General features: G+C 37.6%; 1 protein-coding gene across 1 annotated transcript in view; it reads right to left on the bottom strand.

The window, feature by feature from the left end:
• Positions 1 to 2391: 2391 nt before the first annotated feature.
• The window catches only part of GMPS (guanine monophosphate synthase), a 47782-nt gene continuing 27623 nt past the window's right edge, over positions 2392 to 22550 (bottom strand). Inside the window, exons 6-16 of the mRNA XM_058188315.1 lie at positions 22103 to 22296; positions 21381 to 21546; positions 19869 to 20020; positions 17679 to 17852; positions 17017 to 17122; positions 15928 to 16043; positions 14847 to 14972; positions 12192 to 12307; positions 10607 to 10737; positions 7384 to 7556; positions 2392 to 5025 (exon numbers count right to left, since the gene is read on the bottom strand). Coding sequence (XP_058044298.1) covers positions 4924 to 5025; positions 7384 to 7556; positions 10607 to 10737; positions 12192 to 12307; positions 14847 to 14972; positions 15928 to 16043; positions 17017 to 17122; positions 17679 to 17852; positions 19869 to 20020; positions 21381 to 21546; positions 22103 to 22296 — 1556 coding nt within the window. The 3' untranslated portion in view covers positions 2392 to 4923. The remainder of the gene's footprint in view (positions 5026 to 7383; positions 7557 to 10606; positions 10738 to 12191; positions 12308 to 14846; positions 14973 to 15927; positions 16044 to 17016; positions 17123 to 17678; positions 17853 to 19868; positions 20021 to 21380; positions 21547 to 22102; positions 22297 to 22550) is intronic.

The following is a 22550-nucleotide window of genomic DNA, read 5'->3' as shown; positions in this document are numbered from 1 at the left end:
CTGTTCCAACGTCCTGGTTTATTTTTTGAAATAATAGACCAGAAGAAAGGCTAACCCTGTTTCTTCATGGCATATATTTAATTAAAGTATTATGCAATTTACATCAGGCTTCCCCCCATGACAACAGAACTATCTTGCCAGACATTATCCTCAGTGACTTTATGCTCATGTTTTTAATAATATTTTTCAGTTGAGGATCAAATACAATATATCATCCAGAACTGATGTGGTGGTCACTGAACTCTTTGGCATTATTGGATAATACATGTGACATACTGAAGCAATTTATTTATCTCGCCTTAATCTTATAAATAACGCAAGGCGATGAACTAACCTAATGCTCTTTTCTTCTTCCACTTCCCTCACAACAACCCTCTGAGGTGCTTGGCCTGAGAGCACTAGCACTAGCAATCGCACTTAAGACTTATATCACAGTGCTTTACTGCCCTAAGCGGTTTAGAGTCAGCATATTTCTCCCAACTATCTGGGTCCTCATTTTACCCATCTTGGAAGGATGGAAGGCTGAGCCTTGAGCCTGGTGAGATTCGAACTGCCAAATTGCAGGCAGTGCTGCACTCTTAACTACTGTGCAACCGTGGCTCTTGTTTAAGGTCACGCAGCCAGCTTTCATGCCTAAAGTGAGACTAGACTCACAATTCCTGTTTCTAGCCTGGTGCTTCAACCATTAAACTGGCTATATAGCTAGTCCTCAATTTACAGTTCATTTAGCGACTGTTCAAAGTTATAACAGCACTGAAAAAAGTGACTTATGACAGTTTTTCACACTTAATTGCAGCATCCCCATGGTCATGTGATCAAAATTCAGATGGTTGGTAACTGACTCATATTTATGAGGGCTGCATTCGGGGTCATGGGATCATCTTTCATAACCTACTGACAAAGTCAATGGGGAAACCAGATTCACTTAACCACCATGTTACTAATTTAACAATTGCAGTGATTCACATAACAACTGTGGCAAGTTAAGTCACAAAATGGGGCAAAATTCACTTAACAAATATCTTACTTAGCAAGAGAAATTTTGGGCTGAATTATGTTCGTACGTTGAGGACTACCAGTACTGGAAGTTTATACTTACACAGAGATTCCTGAGTTCATGCTGTATTTATTTAACAATGGTTTCTGAATAAATCCAATGCCAGATTCTGTTGCTGCAATCTTATAATAAAAATGGTACTACTGTAGTATTTATGATTTTGGTTTCCTAGTTTGGACTACCTCAAAAGGGTTGATAATAATCTTGTGAAACTGAAAGCACTTCCTATCCCCTGCCTTTATTTTCCAAAGAACTAGGGAAGGTTTCTTCTGAGAGCTTTCTCCATCCCCATCCCTTGTTTAGACTCAGATTTTTCTATTTAGATTATTGTGTAGATTGCAACTCTTCCTCCTGTCCCTCAGTTATTCTCACAGCCCATTATGCCTAGAAACACAATTATTTCCCAAGATATTTGTAATTTGCTAATTCCTCAGTTTGCTTTTGTACTATATCCACGTGGTGGTGGGTTTTGTGTTTTGGTAGATTCAATAAATAAAATGAGATAAATTAAACTACTCCTTCATAGTAATTCCATGGCAAATCTGCTCAAGCAATATGGATGACTACTTGTATTTCCAGCCCAACTATAACAGTGAACCAGTCTGTCAGCTTTCAGAGTAATGCACCTGTTGAAAGCAGAACTCCAAGAACATGTTAATTGGATATATCATATTGGCACAGCTGGTGAAAACCAACTCAGTTCCAGCAGTTTTCACCTAATTAAAAGAGTATAACTCCCCCCCCTCCCAGGTGTCACCTGTCACATAGTCCCATGAATACAGCTGGCAGGCTCCTTCACCAGTTACGATGACCTTGGTTCCCACAGGAAAACTTTTTATTTTGACTGTTAGTTGGGCTATCTACTTCCCCTCTCTCTTCCCCATCTCAGGCTTCATGGCAACTATGAGGCAGTAAAAGATGGCTTCAGCCAGGTTTGCTTCAGAGTTGACACAGTCCTTACTAAATCACATCACACATTGACATGATATTTGGGCTTAGCTTAAAATATTCCAGCATTTCAATATTCAAAAACTCCTCTTCATCCCCTTCGACTACACTGATCTGACCAAATGAGAATGCATGAAGAAACAGATACATTTTGAGAAGACTGCACCCATTCAGACACCCACAGGTTGAACAGGAGAGCCTTGCAAGCTACACTAATGTTTCCACCCATTAGTACCTTATTCAGATGAGCCCTCCTTATCAAATAGGTTGAAACTAAAACTTTCAAAACTTCTACCAGTGTCCAAAATCTGATTTAGAACGAAAGAACACAAGGGAAAAAAGAATGCATCATAAATAATGGTGACAGAAAATAAATCACAGAAGTATCCAAATGGGTTCACTTTTATTTGAGGATAAAAATTAAGGCTGACAGTACTTTCATCATTTACAGATTTTTTTTTTAACTGAGTGTTTTAGGAATAATTCCCTACACAATTGTCTTTGAAAACAGTTGACATGTCTTACTGAAGACCAGAGGGCAAACAAATCTAGCAAGGGCATCTGCATTCATAAGCTACAGGTTACACATTTCCTCCTGGACCACAGGTCTGTTTTCTGCAGCTGGTTTTGATTACGGTAATCAATACTATGAAATACATTCAAGAATTAGAAGCCTGGGCATTTAAGTGTACTCCACATTCCATTGCCAACATAAACTGAATCCCAGTATGGGTTTAAGAGAAAGGAATAATTTTCTGTATTATATTAGTCATGCACAGAGTTCCTTTTCTGTACAACACTGATGTCTTAATTTAAACAATTTACTTATGCACCTTTATATCTATTTATTTTTGTCTCTAGTATATTCCTTATGTTTCCAAACTCCATTTTATTCATGTATCCAGCTTAAAAATAAATCCACTGTTATCTTAACAGAACAAAACTTAATAAATTTACTAATCTAAAACCCATAGAATTTGACAATGTGTGCATATCTATAGTAAATGAATACAAAAACAAAAACATTTTAACTCCAACTGCAAACTTCATTATTTAACCTAAAACTCTGACTCATCTGTCTGTAACTAAGCTTCTTTTTCCCAGGCTATACCTTAATTATGATAAATTTGAATTTTAAGACAGCTTAAAACAAACATTGAAAACAGCCAAAATTTTGCTGCCCAAGCCCCAAGTATAAAGACACACAAATAGATCTGGAAACATCCCTTGAATTTGAATGACTAGGGAGCATTTCCTCAATCATTCCTGAATTTCTATTCCCCACCCAAGACAGGGAATGAAGTTGTTACTACTCAAAAGATGCTACAGATATGACATTTACTCAGAACTTTTCCTAGAGAATAATTTGGATACAGATCATGGATTGTAGGTAGATTGGACATTATGAACACTACTGCTACTCTTTGTACTATCACTACACGATCTCCATGAGAACAATCTTGAAGAAATTGTAAATAATTATGTGGCACACTAAAGTAACTAGTACAGCAAGGGAAGCCTGCAATTTATTCCAATGGAATAAATCAATAGGTCATTCTGAGTGTGTGGCCAACATCATTCTTTCAATATTACTTTCTTCTTCTGCATTGTTTTAGGCAAAATCTCATAGTTTGTATTGATTTGCAATGCACTGGGAGGTATCCAGAATGAGTCACAAAAGCTATGGCACGACGTGTAGAAGAGTCAACTCATAGTAGCTTGGTATTTCCTCCGTTCTAGTTTCCCAAACAAAATACTGAAGAAAGAGTTTTATTTTGATTCAGGCTCAATACACTAGATGTAAACTATATTCACCTTTTTAACTTAGTGGTAATCTATTCATTGAATGGTGTTAATAAAACAACTCATTCATTCTCAAGTTTACCAAGTTGGTTTTAAATACAAATCATATAGAAATCAAGCTAATATTTAAACACAGCTTGGTAAAAGTTTTTGAAATGCAGCATTCCCCTGCTTTTATTAGGAAGTCTCTCATAAAACAGAAAGCCAAAAGAGTTTGACTAAAATAAAAGTGTAAAAAAGCAAACAAGAGCATAACCCAGAAATTTTGATGGCTGCTGTGACAAGTGTCACTTTGCTTTTCCCCAAGCAGTGGGTTTTCAATTTTTATCGATAATTCATGTTTGTTTCTCTTGAAGCCGATTATCTGATTTAATATATATTAAATATTGATAGTAACTACATAGTGTGGGAAGACATATGATTTAACAACCTTAAAAAGTTATTTGTTTTGAAAATATTAAAAAGTGGGGGATGGGGATGGTGAGGTGGGGTAGAATATAGTTCTTATTTGGATATATTTCTTGAATACATCAACACTTATTGCCATGACCTTAAATGCCAAATGATATGGAACAGGTACTACAATTTACAGAAAATAAATATACGTTAATCTACAATTCAACAATACTCACTACTCCATTTGGCAAAATATTTATTTATAATAAATCTGTTTCAAAAGCAGTTGGTCACTTTTTTTTTCATTTTACATTATTAATAGCTCTAACAATGGGGTCGGTGAATGTAAATAAATTGTCTCTTTTTACACAGTATACAAAAAAAAAAGAGACATTGAAATGACGTTTAACAGTAAATACACAAAAAACAGGAAGAGGCTGTAAGACAAAAAAGGCAAAGCAATATGATTCTGTCTGCACATAGGCAATGCTGCCGTAAATTATTTACCCGTACATGTCCTCAGCCCCATTGAGCTGACTTCCCCCACCCTCATCAGCGCTCTTAATTTGCAGATTATGTTCCAGGAGAGAAAACAGTAATCACATAAGATGTAGCAGCCGCTCCAGTCACTCTTTTCACAGTACTGCATGTCAACACTGGGAATGGTTTCTGATATAATTTAAAACTGCATACAGTACTTTCAAAGGGGAGGGAAGTAATTACTCCCATTCAGTTGTTCCTGGTGGTTTCGAAGTCAAGTCATACATCACCCGGGAGATGCCAGGAATCTTCTTAATCTCGGCTACCATCTTCAACACAACCTATGTTTAAACAGCCGGCAAGAAAGAGACGTCAAAGTATATAAATGACAGCATGTCCCCAATTGGAAGAAGGGATATGAGAGAGAAGAGGGAGACCAAATAGGATGGCCAATTAGTATGGAATCAATACCATACTAATTGCCAACCATACTAATTGCCAACCAATCCCTGGTTGACAGGGGGGCGGAGATCGACTGCGAGGCACCTCACTTGTGGAGTGCCACAGGGGTCGATTCTCTCGCCTCTCCTGCTCAACATCTACATGAAGCCGCTGGGTGAGATCATCAGTGGTTTTGGGGTGAGGTACCAACTGTACGCTGACGACACGCAGCTGTACTTTTCCACCCCAGGCCACCCCAACAAAGCTATCTAAGTGCTGTCCCGGTGCCTGGAAGCCGTAAGGGTCTGGATGGGGAAAAACAGGCTCAAGCTCAATCCCTCCAAGATGGAGTGGCTGTGGATGCCGGCACCCCGGTACAGGCAGCTGCAGTTGCAGCTGACTGTTGGGGGCGAAACATTGGCCCCAGCGGAAAGGGTGCGCAACTTGGGCGTTCTCCTGGATGAACGGCTGTCGTTTGAAGATCATTTGACGGCCGTCTCCAGGAGAGCTTTTCATCAGGTTCGCCTGATTTGCCAGTTGCGCCCCTTCCTTGACCAGGATGCCCTATGCACGGTCACTCACGCTCTTGTTACCTCCCGCCTGGATTATTGCAATGCTCTCTACATGGGGCTCCCTTTGAAGAGCACCTGGAGGCTGCAGTTGGTTCAGAATGCGGCTGCGCGGGTGATAGAGGGAGCCACACGTGGCTCCCACGTAACACCACTCCTGCGCAGACTGCACTGGCTACCTGTGGTCTTCCGGGTGCACTTCAAGGTGTTGGTCACTACCTTTAAAGCGCTCCATGGCTTAGGGCCAGGGTACTTATGGGACCGCCTTCTGCTACCGAATACCTCCCACCGTCCCGTATGCTCACACAGAGGGGCTTCTCAGGGTGCCGTCCGCCAAGCAATGTCGGCTGGCGGCCCCCAGGGGAAGGTCCTTCTCTGTGGGGGCTCCTACCCTCTGGAACGAACTTCCCCCTGGATTACGCCAACTGCCTGACCTTTGGACCTTCCGCCGTGAGCTCAAGACCTATTTATTCATCTGTGCCGGACTGGCTTCGTGATTTTTAAATTTTATAATTTTATATTTTTAGAGAGTTTAATTTTAATAGGATATTGTTTTATATCTCAGCCCATATATAATAAGTTTTTTAATTGTTGTTTTAATTGTATATTGTTCTATTTTTATTATGGCTGTGAACCGCCCTGAGTCCTTCGGGAGAAGGGCAGTATAAAAATCTAATAAATAAATAAATTAATTAATTAATTAATTCAAATGTTCTGCCTCATCTTCCAGAAGAGAATGGAAGGAGCCAAGATGTCCATGTTTTTTCTTTTATAATGTATTGATCTGCAAAAAAGGAAATGATTTGCAGAGGAAAAACGGGCATCTAACTTTGGTCTTTCCTTCCTGTGGGATTTGTGTTTCATTCTTCGCAGATGGTAGCCGTGGCTAAAAGGGTCTTTGCACACCTTTGAGTTGTACATCAGTTGCACCCATTCCAGGACCAGGAGGCTGACAGTAATTCATGTTCTCATAACCTTCCGTTTCGAATTCTGCAATGAGCACTGCCTTTGAAGAGCATTTGCAAGCATTTGGTATAGAATGCAGCTACATGGGTTGTAAAAGATGCTACTCAGCTACACTGCTTCAGGGCTGCACCAGTTACCAGTGTTTTTCTAGTAGCAATTCAAGATGCTGGTTGACACCTTTAAAGTCCTTCATGGCTTGGGACCAAGTTACCTGAGGGACAGTCTTCTATTACCTGCTTCTATCCTTCTTATTTGGGCCAGTAGGATGGGTAGCATCAGCCAAGGAATGTCAGCTAGAGAAGACTAGGAGACATGCTTTCTCTGCCATAGGGCCTGACCTCTGGAACATTCACCCTCCAGAGATTAGGATGGCTCAGATCCTGATGGTCTTTTGGAAGGCCTTGAAGACCTGGGTATATGCCTAGGCCTGGGGACTCTAATGAGCGAAGATCCCATTTTCTAGTTATGGTGACACTGACATATTATATCTTGGCTGCTATTTGTATTTAATTTCTTTTTATATTGTGTTTTATTTGTTTTATGATTGTTTGCTGCCCAGAGCCACTAGTTTGATATATATGACTAAATAAATCAAATGAATAAATAAATAAGTAAATAAGTAAGTAAGTAAGTATTGGTATACATTTAAAGACAAAGGAATAAGTTGCTTTCTATTCTAACAAAGAAATCAAAGGCAACTTTAATTTTCTAAATGGCATTTACCTCTTCTGGTATCTCATTGCCAGGAGTCGCTGCAATGCCAGTCATGAAATCACTCGTAATGAAAGTTCGAATAACCACTGATCTTTGACAGGATGGCTGTTTCTGCAGGGGATCTCGATCAAAATGCAACGGTGTTAAGATGATTGGCATCTGGCTGATTTTTCCAGAATAACCTTGAATAAAGGAACAAAAACCAACAAGTATGTATTGGCTAGAAGGCAGCACTTAGCTGATCTGGACTGATCTGGAACCAATTGATACTAGGATGTAAACCCACCAGAAAATCCCAGATTTGTAGGCTAGAATTGGAAAATGACATGCAATGAAATGCAATGAAATGCAATGAAATGCCTAGAAGATAACGGCAAAAATTCTTCCTGTGAATGTTTGTATTGATCTGTCTAGGAATTTGCCACAAGTTTGATTCAACAAATATTGTATTTATATTGGCTTATAAAAAAAACATACTATTATGCAGAAATAATGGATCAATGTGGAAAGGAAACTTAAGGGAGGACTAATGGAATACCTACTTTTTTTTTTTGCACAGAAATCCTACAAAACAAATACCAACTTCTTTAATTTCATCTGTTTCAATACTCACAGCACTTTATAATAGAATAGAATAGAATAGAATTTTATTGGCCAAGTGTGATTGGACACACAAGGAATTTGTCTTGGTGCATATGCTCTCAGTGTACATAAAAGAAAAGATATGTTCATCAAGGTACAACATTTACAACACAATTGATGATCAATATATCAATATAAATCATAAGGATTGCCAGCAACAAGTTATAGTCATACAGTCATAAGTGGAAAGAGATTGGTGATGGGAACTATGAAACGATTAATAGTAGTGCAGATTCAGTAAATAGTCTGACAGTGTTGAGGGAATTATTTGTTTAGCAGAGTGATGGCCTTCGGGAAAAAACTGTTCTTGTGTCTAGTTGTTCTGGTGTGCAGTGCTCTATAGCGTCGTTTTGAGGGTAGGAGTTGAAACAGTTTATGTCCAGGATGCGAGGGATCTGCAAATATTTTCACGGCCCTCTTCTTGATTCGTGCAGTATACAGGTCCTCAATGGAAGGCAAGTTGGTAGCAATTATTTTTTCTGCAGTTCTAATTATCCTCTGAAGTCTGTGTTTTTCTTGTTGGGTTGCAGAACCGAACCAGACAGTTATAGAGGTGCAAATGACAGACTCAATAATTCCTCTGTAGAATTGGATCAGCAGCTCCTTGGGCAGTTTGAGCTTACTGAGTTGGCGAGAAAGAACATTCTTTGTTGTCCTTTTTAATGATGTTTTGATGTTAGCTGTCCATTTGAGATCTTGCGATATGATAGAACCCAGAAATTTGAAGGTTTCTACTGTTGATACTGTGTTGTCAAGTATTGTGGGTGTTGGAAGTATGCAAGGGTTTTTCCTAAAGTCTACCACCATTTCTACCGTTTTCAGTGTGTTCAGTTCCAGATTGGTTTGGTTGCACCACAAGGCTAGTCGCTCGACCTCTCGCCTATATGCGGATTCGTCATTGTCTCGAATGAGACCAATCACTGTTGTGTCATCTGCGAACTTCAGTAGCTTAACAAATGGATCATTGGAGATGCAGTCATTGGTATACAGAGAGAAGAGAAGTGGGGAGAGCACACAGCCTTGGGGGGGCCCTGTGCTAATTGTACAGGTATTTGATGTGATCTTGCTTAGCTTCACCTGCTGCTTCCTGTTTGTTAGGAAGCTTGTGATCCACTTACAAGTCTGTTCCGGTACCTGTAGCTGGTTTAGCTTAGTTAGAAGAATGTCTGGAATGATGGTATTGAATGCTGAACTAAAGTCTACAAAAAGGACCCTTGCATAGGTCTTTGGAGACTCAAGATGTTGTAGGATGTAGTGCAGAGCCATATTAACAGCATCATCTGTTGATCTATTTGCTCGGTATGCAAATTGCAAGGGGTCTAAGAGCGGATTCGTGATGGTTTTCAGGTAGGAAAGCACTAGCCTTTCAAAGGTTTTCATGACTACAGATGTTAGAGCAACTGGTCTGTAGTCATTCAGTTCCTTGATGGTGGGCTTCTTCGGCACTGGGATGATGGTAGAGCGTTTGAAGCAAGAAGGAACATAGCACATCTCTAGTGATTTATTGAAAATATGGGTGAAGATGGGGCCAATTGGTCAGCACAGACTTTTAAGCAAGAAGGAGTTATCTTGTCTGGGCCTGGAGCTTTTCCTGGCTTTTGTCTGTGAAATAGGTCCTGCACTTCCTTTTCTGTGATCACTAGGGCTTGTGAACCCAATGAAATGGGGTCAGTTGTAGGAGGCTTGGCTGTTGTTGGTGTGTCTGAGATGGGGTTGTGGAGATAGGTGGCTGTAGTTTCCTTTCAAACCTGCAGTAAAACTCATTCAGGTCATCTGCCAGTTGTTGATTACCTTCAGCCTGGGAAGGAGGTTTGCCATAGCCGGTGATATTTTTAAGAGTTTTCCACATGTTTGCTGGTTCATTTGCTGAAAATTGATTCTTTAGCTTTTCAGAGTAGCTTCTTTTTGCTGCTCTTATCTCCCTTGTTAGTGCATTTCTGGCCTGATTGTACAGCATTTTATCACCTTTTCTGTAGGCTTCCTCTTTGGAATGTCGTAGCTGCTTAAGTTTAGGTGTAAACCAAGGTTTGTTATTACTGTGTATTCGCAAGTTCCTTGTAGGTACACATAGGTCTTCACAGAAGCTGACATATGATGTTACAGTATCTGTGAGTTCATCCAGGTCTGCAGAGGTATCTTTAAAAATATTCCAATCAGTGCAGTCAAAACATGCCTGTAGCTTTAATTCTGATTCCTCCGTCCAGGTTTTCACTGATTTAATTATTGGTTTTATGGCTTTAAGTCTTTGCCTGTAAGCAGGTACAAGGTGAATCATGCAATGATCAGAGTGTCCTACAGCTGCACGTGGTAAAGACCGATAGGCATCTTTTAGTGTTGTGTAGCAGTGGTCTAGAGTATTCTTGCCTCTGGTGGGACAATTGACATGCTGAAAGTATTTTGGTAGTTCTTTCCTTAAGTTTGCCTTGTTTAGATCTCCCAAATTATAACAATATAACAATAACTCCTTAACTCCTTTATTATAACAATAAAGGAGTTAAGAATCTCTAGTCTACTAAGCTTTCATAAAATATTTGCTGGCACAGATGTTGCAAATTCAAAACACCACACAAAAGAAAGCTATCACACTGACCAGATTCCCTGAGAATATTATGAGCCTCGAAATCAGCCTGCCGCAATGTGCTGAGAACTCCCGTCGTCAAAAAAGTGGGAGTAACATCGGTGGGAGGTTCTTTGACTGGTGGCCCAAACACATAGACAACCCTAAGGAGAAGGAGAGAAAATCTATTAGATGAAGTGCTTTCTGTGTTTACTGGAGGTAGGCAACCTTTTGGGGTGGAAGGAACCTTTGGATATTGCTCAGTATGTGTGAGATATAACCTCAAAATGCTATGGGAAATCTACCTGTTCACAGATTTGTGAATCTTTGTGTGCCAAGCTTATTTTTAAAAAGGCAAAGGCTTCCCTTGTCCAGTTGCATCTGAGGTGATGCTCATCTTCATTTCCTAGCCAAGAGAGAGCCAGTGTTGTCTGAAGATGCTTCGGTGGTCATGTGGCCGGCATGACTATATGCCAAGGCACAAAATATGCTATTACCTTCCCACCAAAATGGTGTCTATTTATCTACTTGCATGCTTTGGAGATTGGAAGGAGCTGGGGTAAGAACGGGATCCCACCTAGTCATGTGGTGCTTGGATCTCAAACTGCTGACCTTCAGATCAACAAGCCTAGCTTCTAAGCCATCATGTCTTCTGGGACAAAGACACCTGCAACTAAATCTGATGGCCAGAAGTTGGTGATTTACTCTAAAGTATGCCAGATTGATAGATAGATAGATAGATAGATAGATAGATAGATAGATAGATAGATAGATAGATAGATAGATAGATAGATAACTTGTGGATGCTTGAACACATTTTAAATTAAAATACTTTTTAAAAGTCTCAGGGAATAGGGAACCTGCTGAGCAATGTGCTAAATAAAGTGTCTAGGGAAATGGTGATACCTGATGACATTATGTTGCCTATCCCTATATTAATCAATAATGTACAGAATTGGCTAATTATATCTTTGTTTAAACAATGCATCTAAAAGTTATGATATTTTTGATTAAGATTACATGTAGTTCCAAACCATTAATCATGCAAAGCTTGTCTGCAGCTCCAGTAAATCAAAGAGACATCTTTTCAATAAAAGCCCATGTATTTTTGTATCTCATTTTGAAAATACAGACTTGCTTTCAGAAAGGAAGTAATTTATGCTTCTTTCTTGTCTCACTTTAAAGCTTCTGTTAAAAACACAGCCATGTCTCCAATTCACAGGATTAGTCTTGCTTAGTTTTTTGCATACCAGAATTTATATTGTAAAATATAATAACAACACCCTTTCATTACTAACAATTACATGACCTATACCTATAGGTTTACAAAATTACAAAAATGCAATAAAGCGTCAACAAGACTGCATAATTCCCTTGTCAAATTAGCACAAAAAAACCTCTATGGATTGAGTAATGGAATTATGTTATAAAACAGGAGCTAGGCTTTCAACTCTTCCTGTTATCAGTATTTTAAAAGGCATATAGGAAAAGTAAAGTATTTTTCTAGTGTTTTCCTCTGCTTCTTAAACATAATTTTTCCCCAGTGACACATAGTGAATTACTAACCAGCAGCTAAATTACAAAGTAGTAAAGATCTATGTATTGACGGGCATATTACCGATTTATGTTGTGACACATCCGTGGTATGAGTCTGGCTAGGAACATAAGGGACTCCCAAGGTGGAGCACCTTTACTGGAGATTCCACATACATAGCTATAAGAACGACCATCGCCCTATGAAGCAGCAACACAAGAACACAACATTTAAGCATTTAAAACAATATGTAATGGAATAAATAACTCAAGCCATAGAAGTGCTTGGATAATGCTGTAGATACTCTCACATAAGCCTATCCTAGATAAGCTGACTCTTGAATTTTTATCCAAAATACCATGAAAAATGTACTACCCACAAAAAGCCAGCCCTCAAAATCTTCATATTTTTTAAGGTTCACGCATTGTTGTGCACATTTCTTATAGTAGTTTGATTAAACTTCAAGAGTTGGCTTATCTGGAGTTGGGTCTATATGTGACTATACATAGGATGCATAGGTCCTTTAAAAAAGTATTACCTTATATACTCGTGGATAAGCCCATCCCCAGATAAGTCAAACCCAATTTTGGGGGTGTATTTTGGTACCTTAAAATCTCAGCTTATCTGCGAGTAGATATGGTAGTTACCTGTTGGATATGCAGCTCAGCCACTTTTTACAGCCAAGTTCACACTCTTGAAATGTGAAGGCAAACACTTGAACAATGGTACATCATTTCTTGATTTTCAGTAGAAAATTATTTAATTGATTTCAAGTGTGAAGCCTCTAATAGAATTAATGCACCTACAAAACACATTTTAAAAGCCCTCAAACCTGGAAAAAAGAGGAAAAAGCAGGTCAAAAATTCTAATTACCCCTTCTTAGGCAACATCTTAGTGCCATAGCCCTATTGGGCATGGTTCTTGACAATTAAAGTAATAACTGTAAGATGTTGTCCTAAGCTGCAAAAATATTCCTTGCTTGTAGAGACAGATGCATTACTTTCAGCTGCAGTAAGAAAAGCAATGTATTACACTAGATGAGAGAAATTTCCGTAATTCAGTCATGTTGGCTAGAAAGTCTGAAGTTAGAAGTTCTCACACATATGGAAGGCAGTAGGCTGGAAAAATCTGGGCTCCTCGAGACTTAATGGAGGATAGTTCTTAAGAAGGTTTGTATATTGCACAATAAGTACTGAAAGGATGGAAAACTGGAATTTTCCACTATTCTGTCCCAGAAGCCCCCCTTGTCATCAAATTGAAATATTCAGTGCTGAAACTTATAGATGCCCAGATCATAATCCACATTTTACAAAGAAAATTTAAAAAAAAAATTAGAATGCTCTAAATAGACCATAAGATTACAGTGGTGATCATTCTCTTCCACAATCTCCAGGGAGATAAATGATAATTCCAAAATTAATGTTACATATGGCAAGACTCTACAAAAATATAACTTCATGAACATAACCTGGAGGTTTGACGAAAGTTGAAACTCAAAACAATGTTTTAACTTAAAAAAATAAGACTTTAGCAAAACAAAGAAATAAAAAATAAAGAAGGCCTAGTACAAATCCCTGGCTAAATGTTTCAATTTTTTTCTACATACTAAATTATGAAGCGAAAGTTCCTCTTTATATATTTAATGAAATGAATAAAGTCATTCTGAAAAGCACATAAAACTTAAAAGAAAAATTATAGTGGGAAATTTATGGTATCCAAGGTTAAACAGTAAGTCCCAATCACTACACACACACACACACACACACACAGAAGCAGACCTCACCTAAACTCTGAGTTTGAAAATCTGGAGAAAAAGCCAGTTGCTCAGAGTCTTACAAAAGACCAATAGGGTTGAGGCTATCCAGATTGCCAGGAAGGGGAGTTTCATAAAGGTAAAGGTTCCCCTCGCACATATGTGCTAGTTATTCCTGACTCTAGGGGGCGGTGCTCATCTCCGTTTCAAAGCCAAAGAGCCAGCAGTGTCTGAAGATGTCTCCGTAGTCATGTGGCCGGCATGATTAGGCGCACAGAATGCTGTTACTTTCCCACCAAAGGGGGTCCCTATTTTTCATTTTTTATGTGCTTTCGAACTGCTAGGTTGGCAGAAGCTGGGACAAGTAACGGGAGCTCACCCCATTATGTGGCACCAGGGATTCGAACTGCTGAACTGCTGATCTTTCGATCAAAAAGCTCAGCGTCTTAGCCACTGAATTACCCTGTCCCTAATTTTCATAGGGTTTCATGGGTTTCAATTATTTAATCTTTCCTTTCAAATAGAGGCTATGGAGATCAATGGTATTCCCATGCCTTGATCCACAGATACAGAACTTGGCAGAATTCTGCCAAGTTCCATATCTCTCTCTTGAAACAGAAAACATGTTTCTATCTGCAGCAGAGAGAAGAACTGATCTATATGACTCTACACATGACTCAGGACATCTATCTCTTCTACCAATGCCTGACATGAGTAGATGGCTTGCAGACATCATTTATAACAGCTTGATAATCCTACTGTATGTCATACATCCACTATTCCCAGATTTTGCAAAGCGACCTTTTAGATACCATTTTTTTTTCTTGACTATGCTTAATGGCTTCTATTTCATTTTATGGTAACTCTTCAACTTTTTTCTCCTTCCTGATGAGATTTGATTTAGAACTGAATTTTTAAAAACGCTTGCAATGTATGTTGTTTTCCCTATTTTTATATATTTTTGCCATAGACCCAGCTTCACCAACCTGGACTCCCACTGTTTTGATTGGCAGCAAAAAGGCATTTAATGAATGCAGACTTGTGATCTCCATCAATTTCTCCTGGTCTTCTTCAGGTGTACATGCTTTGACTCTCTGTAGCAGAGTGTGAGGCTAGACAACAAAGCAGTTAATTCTAAGTATTATAAAAGGTTAGTTGGCTATGCATCTCTAGTAAACACAACAGCTGAACTTAAAAGTTATGAAGGATCATAGTATAAAGGATAAGGGATTCATTTTAATATTCTTAAATAAATAATCAGTCTGGGAGCTACTTTGAAAATAGGAACAAATGCTATCATGTAACAGGTAGAAGCTGCTTCAGGCCTTTGAATGCATAGAAATAGCTATGATTTAATTTGAAACAATTAGGTATAGTTATCATGAGTTCCTATGTATATAGCATATTTGTCAAGTAATTAATTTCTGATTGGGTCTTTGGACCCTGCTCCATGAAATTCTTAAGACTTTTTAAAGTTATATCAAAATCCTTCGAAGGATTAATGTATTGTATGTATGCAGGTATTGGAAGCCACCCAGAGTCCTTTCATTACACAATGAGCAGAAAATTAATTAATTAATTAATTAAATAAATATAGCAGCACGCCTTTCTTCTAGTTGGGGAAAGTTGAAATTCAGGTTGCTATGTTTAGCATATTGATATAGACACATTAAAAATGTAATTCAACATAAACATTTAGAAAGATGTGACAGTATACTTATGGATTCTAGAAATCATATGCAGTTATGGATGTTCTTTTGTGTATTTTTTTACTTAAGTAGTGATGACTAAATAAAAACAGTGATAGCCAATGTAACACAACTACGGTAGATCAAAAGCTATAAGAAAGAAAAATAAAAACATGGGGCAAAAAGTAAGGAAATACCAGAAGGGATAGAAGAAAATGGTCTGAAAAATATTTCAATCAGGCCTTAAAATTATTTGAGGTGTTGCTTCTAAGATTTAATCAAATTCTAGCACAATCATAAGCATAATGAAAAAAATAAAAAGAAAGAAAATAATTTATATCTAATATTATTGTTATTTTGTATTAGTAACTAGTATTACCTTTTTAACACTTGCAGAAAAATCTGCTATGATTTTCAAAATGTTATTGGTTTCAGGGAAATCTTTGCAAACATATGGTTCTTCAGCACATATTACTCTAATGGCAAGGCCAGGACCTAAAAGGCAAAAATGGAATACTCTAACATCATCTGTACCAATGTAAAGATGTTTCAGAAATACAATGTGACAGCAACTAAGAGTATGGTAACCATCATTCTCAGAAACAATTCAGCAAAGCAAAGCAAATCTATGAACATGCCTATCATGTCTGAAATGTAGACAGAAATACTGTTAAGAACGCCTACTAAAATGAGACAGGAGGACGGCTATATATCCAGCTTTTTTTCCTATTTCAAATACTATGTCAGTTTTGGAAGACAATTTTCTTTTTTGCTTCTTAACTGCCACATATTTTAGCTGGGGATGTTGGGAGGGGGCTGTTGTTGGAGCAATAGAAAGTTAGTCATAACAACATTCTGTATTCAAGGACATTCTGCGTTTGATGGAGACTGCCTGAAGATTGTATCCAACTGAGTTTGAAGAGTTTATTGGACAATGTAATGAACTTTTGGATATGGGGCAGGGCTGTGAACTGTCAACTGGGTGTGGAAAACCTGGAAGCTTTCAGATTCGGATTTTCCCAGCTGTGCCAACATGACATCTCTAATAAATTGGAACTTTGGGGAACCTCAAGCCTCAGAGCTTTATTTCGTTGGGGGTGTTCCTCGGAACCCTGACATACTACTTCTCCTTTACTCTTCTATCTTGCAGTATTCTGGGCCTGTTGTTTTGTCTCGTTCCGTTCCATCACTCCCATTTTCCTCCACATAGTTCTGCTAACCCTTCTTTTTACACTTATAAGTTAACTGTGGAGTTAGGAGAGGAAAAGAGAAACAGAGACCTATAAAAAAACCCTAAATAAATTGTAAAATACAGTGGATGCTTGGGAAAAAATATTTTTTTTATATATATATATATAGAGAGAGAGATGGGTTTCAATTCCTACTTGAACCTACATGGTCCTTTGGAACTTCTTAGAATTAAAGGTTCTACTAGTTTAAGTGTTTATAAATGTAATTAATTTTATACCTGGGAATGGATGTCTTGAAACTAGTTCTTCAGGCAGACCAAGCTCTCTCCCAAGCACTCTTACTTCATCCTTATGGAAATCTTTCAGTGGTTCTATTACTTTTCCCTGTAAGGTTAAACAGTATGATTTACATTACAAAACTCATTTTTAAATAGCATGTACTTAATAAAAAATTCTAATGTATTACTATTAAGATTATTATTTCAATCTTGCGTCTACAATCCCAATGAAATATCAGCAGAAGCAAAAATAGTGAAGTGATTCAAAGTATTCTATTTACTGTTGTAACACCAATATACATATACCTATATGCATTTAAAGTCACACTCAATAGAATTAGAACAATATATTTATTTTATTTATTTTAAGCAGACAGTAAATTTTAATCTATTTGTAAGATCGAATGTAAAATTGCTTGTGTTTTTATTAGAACAGCAGGATATCTCATTTTCTGTGGGCTGTATAGCATACAAATATTTTGGATTGCAATTTAGTTCCTCCTATGTGAAAGTACTATTAAATGGCAAAAACAATTATTTAACTAGCAAAACTTTAAACCCTCAATACTAGATGAGCAATTAGAAAAAAAATTGACCAGAGTTTACCAGTGTTAAGCTATTTCTCCCAAAAAGTGAAAAGTCAGATGTGGTATTCTATTTACCTCTTCCCGTAACTTTCTGATGAGTTCTGTGTCATTGTGGTGGGTTTTGATGACTTCTGCTTTGCCACTAGCAACAACTGAAGCACTTTCAATGAGATCAGGCCTCAATGTTCCTTGGGCAAGGAAGACCTCTTCTGGTTTCAGATTCAGTTCTCCAATAACTTCATTAGCAATCTAGACATGGAGTTGAGAAAGAGAAAGATCTTAGATGACACTTTACAAAAGTTATAAACTGTAAATTCTCAGGAATGGCAAGTATACCAATATAGTTTTCCCTTACTGAAGATAGTTGAGACCAGGAATTCCATTGCTAAGCAACACAGTCACGAGGTGTGACATCTCATGACCACATTTAGAACAGTCCTGTCCCAACTTCTGTTGTTGGGCAAATCCCACGCTAAGTGTCCAGAATCACATGATTGCAATCTCCTGCCTGCTTCTCTATTGACTTTGTCTATTGGAAGCCTCCTGTGAAGGTTACATATGACAATCATATGACTTCAGGATGCTGCAACATTGTGACTGGAAGCTGGTATTATAATCTTAATCATGGGGCTACAGGGATGCTGCAATGGCCACAATTATGAGGACCCGTGGTAAATACTCCTTATTCAGCACTGTTATTAATTTAAGCAGTTGCTCAATGAGTGGACATTGAGGGAGGACTACCTGTATAGTAAGTGATAGCCATATTAGTGCCGTGAAGTGTTTTGGATACATAGGCAAAAAGTGATGTTGGAAATCTTGGGGGGGACACACATAGGACCCGTCAGTAACTCCAAACATAAAATGTGCCTTTTCCAGCCTAATAAATTGATGCCTGGAGCTATGTGAACAACTCACAATAATCTAAAGTCTAGAGCATTGCACAGTTTAATTCATATGCGGTTTTGTCACTTACTGTTAGTCCTTTGTGGTGAACAAGCTCAGGAAACAAGAGCCACCAGAGATTTGGGAATGTTCCTTAACACCGTTAATGTAATACAACAGAAGCTTTAAAGCTTCTCAAAGCCCCTTTCTACTTAAATCTATATCTAACAAAATCAAGGTGGCGTTGTTTCGAGTTTCTTTCCCACACTTTCTTTCCATTTTCCTAAGAGTCAAATGTTTTTTTCTAACTGATGGCGTGGCACTCCCCTTTCCCATTTCTGTGCAAACTGACATTCTATCGCACTTAGCAGCAAACCAAATTCTAATTACTACAACAAATTGCTCTTTCATAGTCTACCATCTGCATAAGAAATGTTACCAAAGTTAGGAACTCGACAGCATTGGGAGAAAACAATGCAACTGACTGGGAATATAGTTATGCTCATTTTTTTTATCCATAATATATTATTACATCATTTCTTTGTGAATACTCTTTTGTATACATGCATATAATAAATTGTAGCTTAGAACTTTTTTCATTATGCTCCTATTACACTTTTATCACATTTTTATTATACAAAACGGTTTAATATTTTAAACTGGGTTGGAAATAGCTGCATCATAACAATTTGTTCTGGCTGCAAGAGAAACCTTAATACGTTCACAGCAAGTTATGAAACATGAATTGTAGACAATTTCAAAGAAGCCCAAAGGAAAAATGATTAGCATAGCATAACTGAATTATAATATGGTTATTTTCAGCATACATGAAATAAAATGAATGGTAGGTGACCCCTACTGGACAAAACTGTGGCTTTCCTTAAAAGTCAGTTTTGTGTCACTATTATTAAAAGCTTATTGCTAAAAGAGTACACAAGCCTGCAGGGAAAAATGGGGGTTGGATTATTCGAATATGCCTGAATTATGGCAGGGTAAGTCCTACTACTGTTAGAGCAGACAGTAATCACCAAAAATGGTGAGAAAGGCCAGATAAACTATAGCACGGTTTTTACCATGACATTTGTATTTGCTTTACCCTATGATTTATGTATAAACAACAAAGGGCATGCAAATGAGGTATTATGAATTAGTAATTTGATCCTTTCAAGTATTCCATCACAGCAAGGATATTTAGCAATTTGGGTCAGTTTCCAAAAATATTTGTGACAGATATGCTAGCTGATATAAGTACTGTATATATTCCTAAAAGCAAATTCAAATAAACCATTACATAGTTGCCACAAAAACTGAAGAAATGATTTGCTTTAGACTTCTGAAAACCAGAAACAAATGATACCAATGGATCTATACACTAAGTACCTTCACGAAAGTGTCACCAATAATCTTGCGTTTCTCCTCAGGACTTGTAGTCATATTCAGTGTTTTACTGATCCTTTTTCGAGGAGTTCTGTCTTCTTCAGAAATGGGTAAAGTTGTTGTACCATTGTAGAACCAATGAGCTGCATTTACCACTATATAACAAACAGGATGTTAGTAACATTGCTAAAATATTTTGAAAACAAATATTCTAACATTTTTCCCATTTCACGGATTCAGCACTGGAATATTAATTCAAGGTCTCTCTCCCACCCACCCACCCACCCTCACACACATACACACACCAAGCTGTATTAAATTACAACCTTGTTGCCAGGATAAAACCTTTATTTACTCAACCAAATATTTCAACTAATTAATAGAAAACTAAACTAAACCAAACCAAACCCTTTCTTCCTTCGCAATGTAATAAATCACCTAGTTTCCTTAGACAGCACCAAGATATTTCAATTTCTTAATGCATAACATAAGCAGTCTCCTGCTTGTTTGGATCTGTGGCCCATCCACACCAGCATCTGTTCTCACAGTGGCCAACCAATTGCACAAGGGAGCCTATTAGCCTCTCAACGGAAAGCCTTCAAAGGAAATCACCAAGGCTAACAGTCACTGATCTCCATGAATTAGCCCAATCTTTTTTTGAAGCCAGGTAAACTTGCACCACATCTTATGGTAGTTTCATTATGTTTCATCCAAAGTTTCATTATGTGTTGTGGAAAAGAACAAAGGTAACTGAAGATTTTTATTAAATTAACTCAGACACCTGCCTTGAGTACAGCATTGGTAGGCAGGGAGACAACCAAGGGTATCAGGAGTTGGCACCTGAGAGGTTCTTGTTGGTACAATTTTTGCTAAAGGCCTTTCCCTCTCACTCAAAAGGTCCTACTCCGGAACCACTGAAGAAAGTATTAAGCCAATGATTCCATCGAAAAGGCTGGCAGATGAGTGATGAGAACAGGGAAAGATTAAAAAATTGGAGCTCCAGCTTTTGAAGTATTCAAAAAGTGTCATAGAAAGGAAAAATAAGCTGTAGTTTCTCATATAGTTTCCAAGATACAAAATAAGTTCCCTCAGGAAAGCAGTAAAGATCTTCCTCCTTAGCCAGGAGTTTTTAACCTTCAATTATTGAGCGTGAGTTTAACCACTAAAATTTAATAACGTTTATGTTTTATTCTTTATTACTGGTTGTCTTGAGTGCTGACTGGATAGAAGACAACATTCTTATGAATATAATAAAGTCAATATAAAAATGCTGAGATATCTACCACACAATTCTGTGATAACTTGCATGATGATGATAAGATTATCTACCCAATACATAAAATGTTTGCAAATATATTTTCCAAGAAAAGCCTAAAATTCTGAAGGATTCTTATTTTCCAAAACAAAACAAAACAAAATATTTAAAAAATGAGGTGAACTATCCATCGCTTAAATTTTAAAAAGGCAGAAGCTAAATATTCTAAAACTCAACAGATAGTGGAAAGAGAAGAATACCTTTGACTTGAATTCCCAATTTTTTTAGTGCCTCCTCCACCGATTGACTTTCTCTCTTGCGCATGAATCCATTATCTATGTGCACTGCTATCACCTGGTCTTGATTTAAAGCACGGTTCAGTAAAGCTGTGCACACTGTAGAATCTACGCCTCCACTGAGTAAAACCTGAATGGGTTAAATGGAAACAGAAATAATTAAATCTTCTTTCCCCATCTAGTAACTTTTAGAAGTGTTAAACTACTGGTCCCAGAATTCCCAGCTTTTAGAAGTGTTAAACTACTGGTCCCAGTGGTTACACTGTCTATGCAAACTGAAATCTAACATATACAAGAAAACACAGAGTAAAAAAGGCTACAATAAATACGTTTAATGGACAGAACAGTATGATCATAGCATTATATTTGGTTTTTCAGTTTTCACTATTTCTATTACAGGGTCAGATATTTGTAGCATCTAGCTTCATTTCTGTAATTTAACCTAAAGAGGCCTAGACAGGGTTGAAATGATGATATCTCCCCAACCTCCAATTTGACACTGTATCATTGCCACATTTTTTGTTTTGTGGCTGAAAAAAAATTCCTCTTTCCCGTTTCATTCCATACAATGAAGTCATTGTTCAGTAAACAAAAAAGCCTTAAAAATACAAAAATATGAAAACTGACTCTGATAATCGGATACCATCCGTAACAGGAATGGCTATGGATTAAACTTCAAACCTTACCAGGACTTTTGATGATCCTACTTTCTCCTTAATTTCACGAATGCATTCCATTTCTCTGTTCTGAACTGTGAAGGTACCGCTGCATCCGGCAATGTCGAAAAGAAAGTTTTTCAGCATCAGTTTTCCATTCACCGTAAGACTAACTTCAGGATGGAACTGGGCTCCATACAGTTTTTTTGATTCATTTGCTATAGCTTGGGTGTTATTAAAAACAAAAGATGTAATAGTTTTAGCTCTAAGAAAAAGAAAGCATACATTTAAAAAACAACTTAGTAAGATAAAAACAGGTCTGCATGAAAAAGATGTCAAAATATTATTAAAGTAAGAATCTACTATATCTCCTTTTCCCAACCCGATACCCTCCTGACATAGTGAGATGTATTTTTTGTAAAAAAATGTTAATATCTTATCTTAATATCTTATCAAGACGAACCATTTTCTTGGAAAT

The sequence above is a fragment of the Ahaetulla prasina genome, chromosome 6, assembly GCF_028640845.1.
Source record: "Ahaetulla prasina isolate Xishuangbanna chromosome 6, ASM2864084v1, whole genome shotgun sequence".
NCBI lineage: Eukaryota > Metazoa > Chordata > Lepidosauria > Squamata > Colubridae > Ahaetulla > Ahaetulla prasina.
This window is presented reverse-complemented; position numbering and strand designations above follow the sequence as displayed.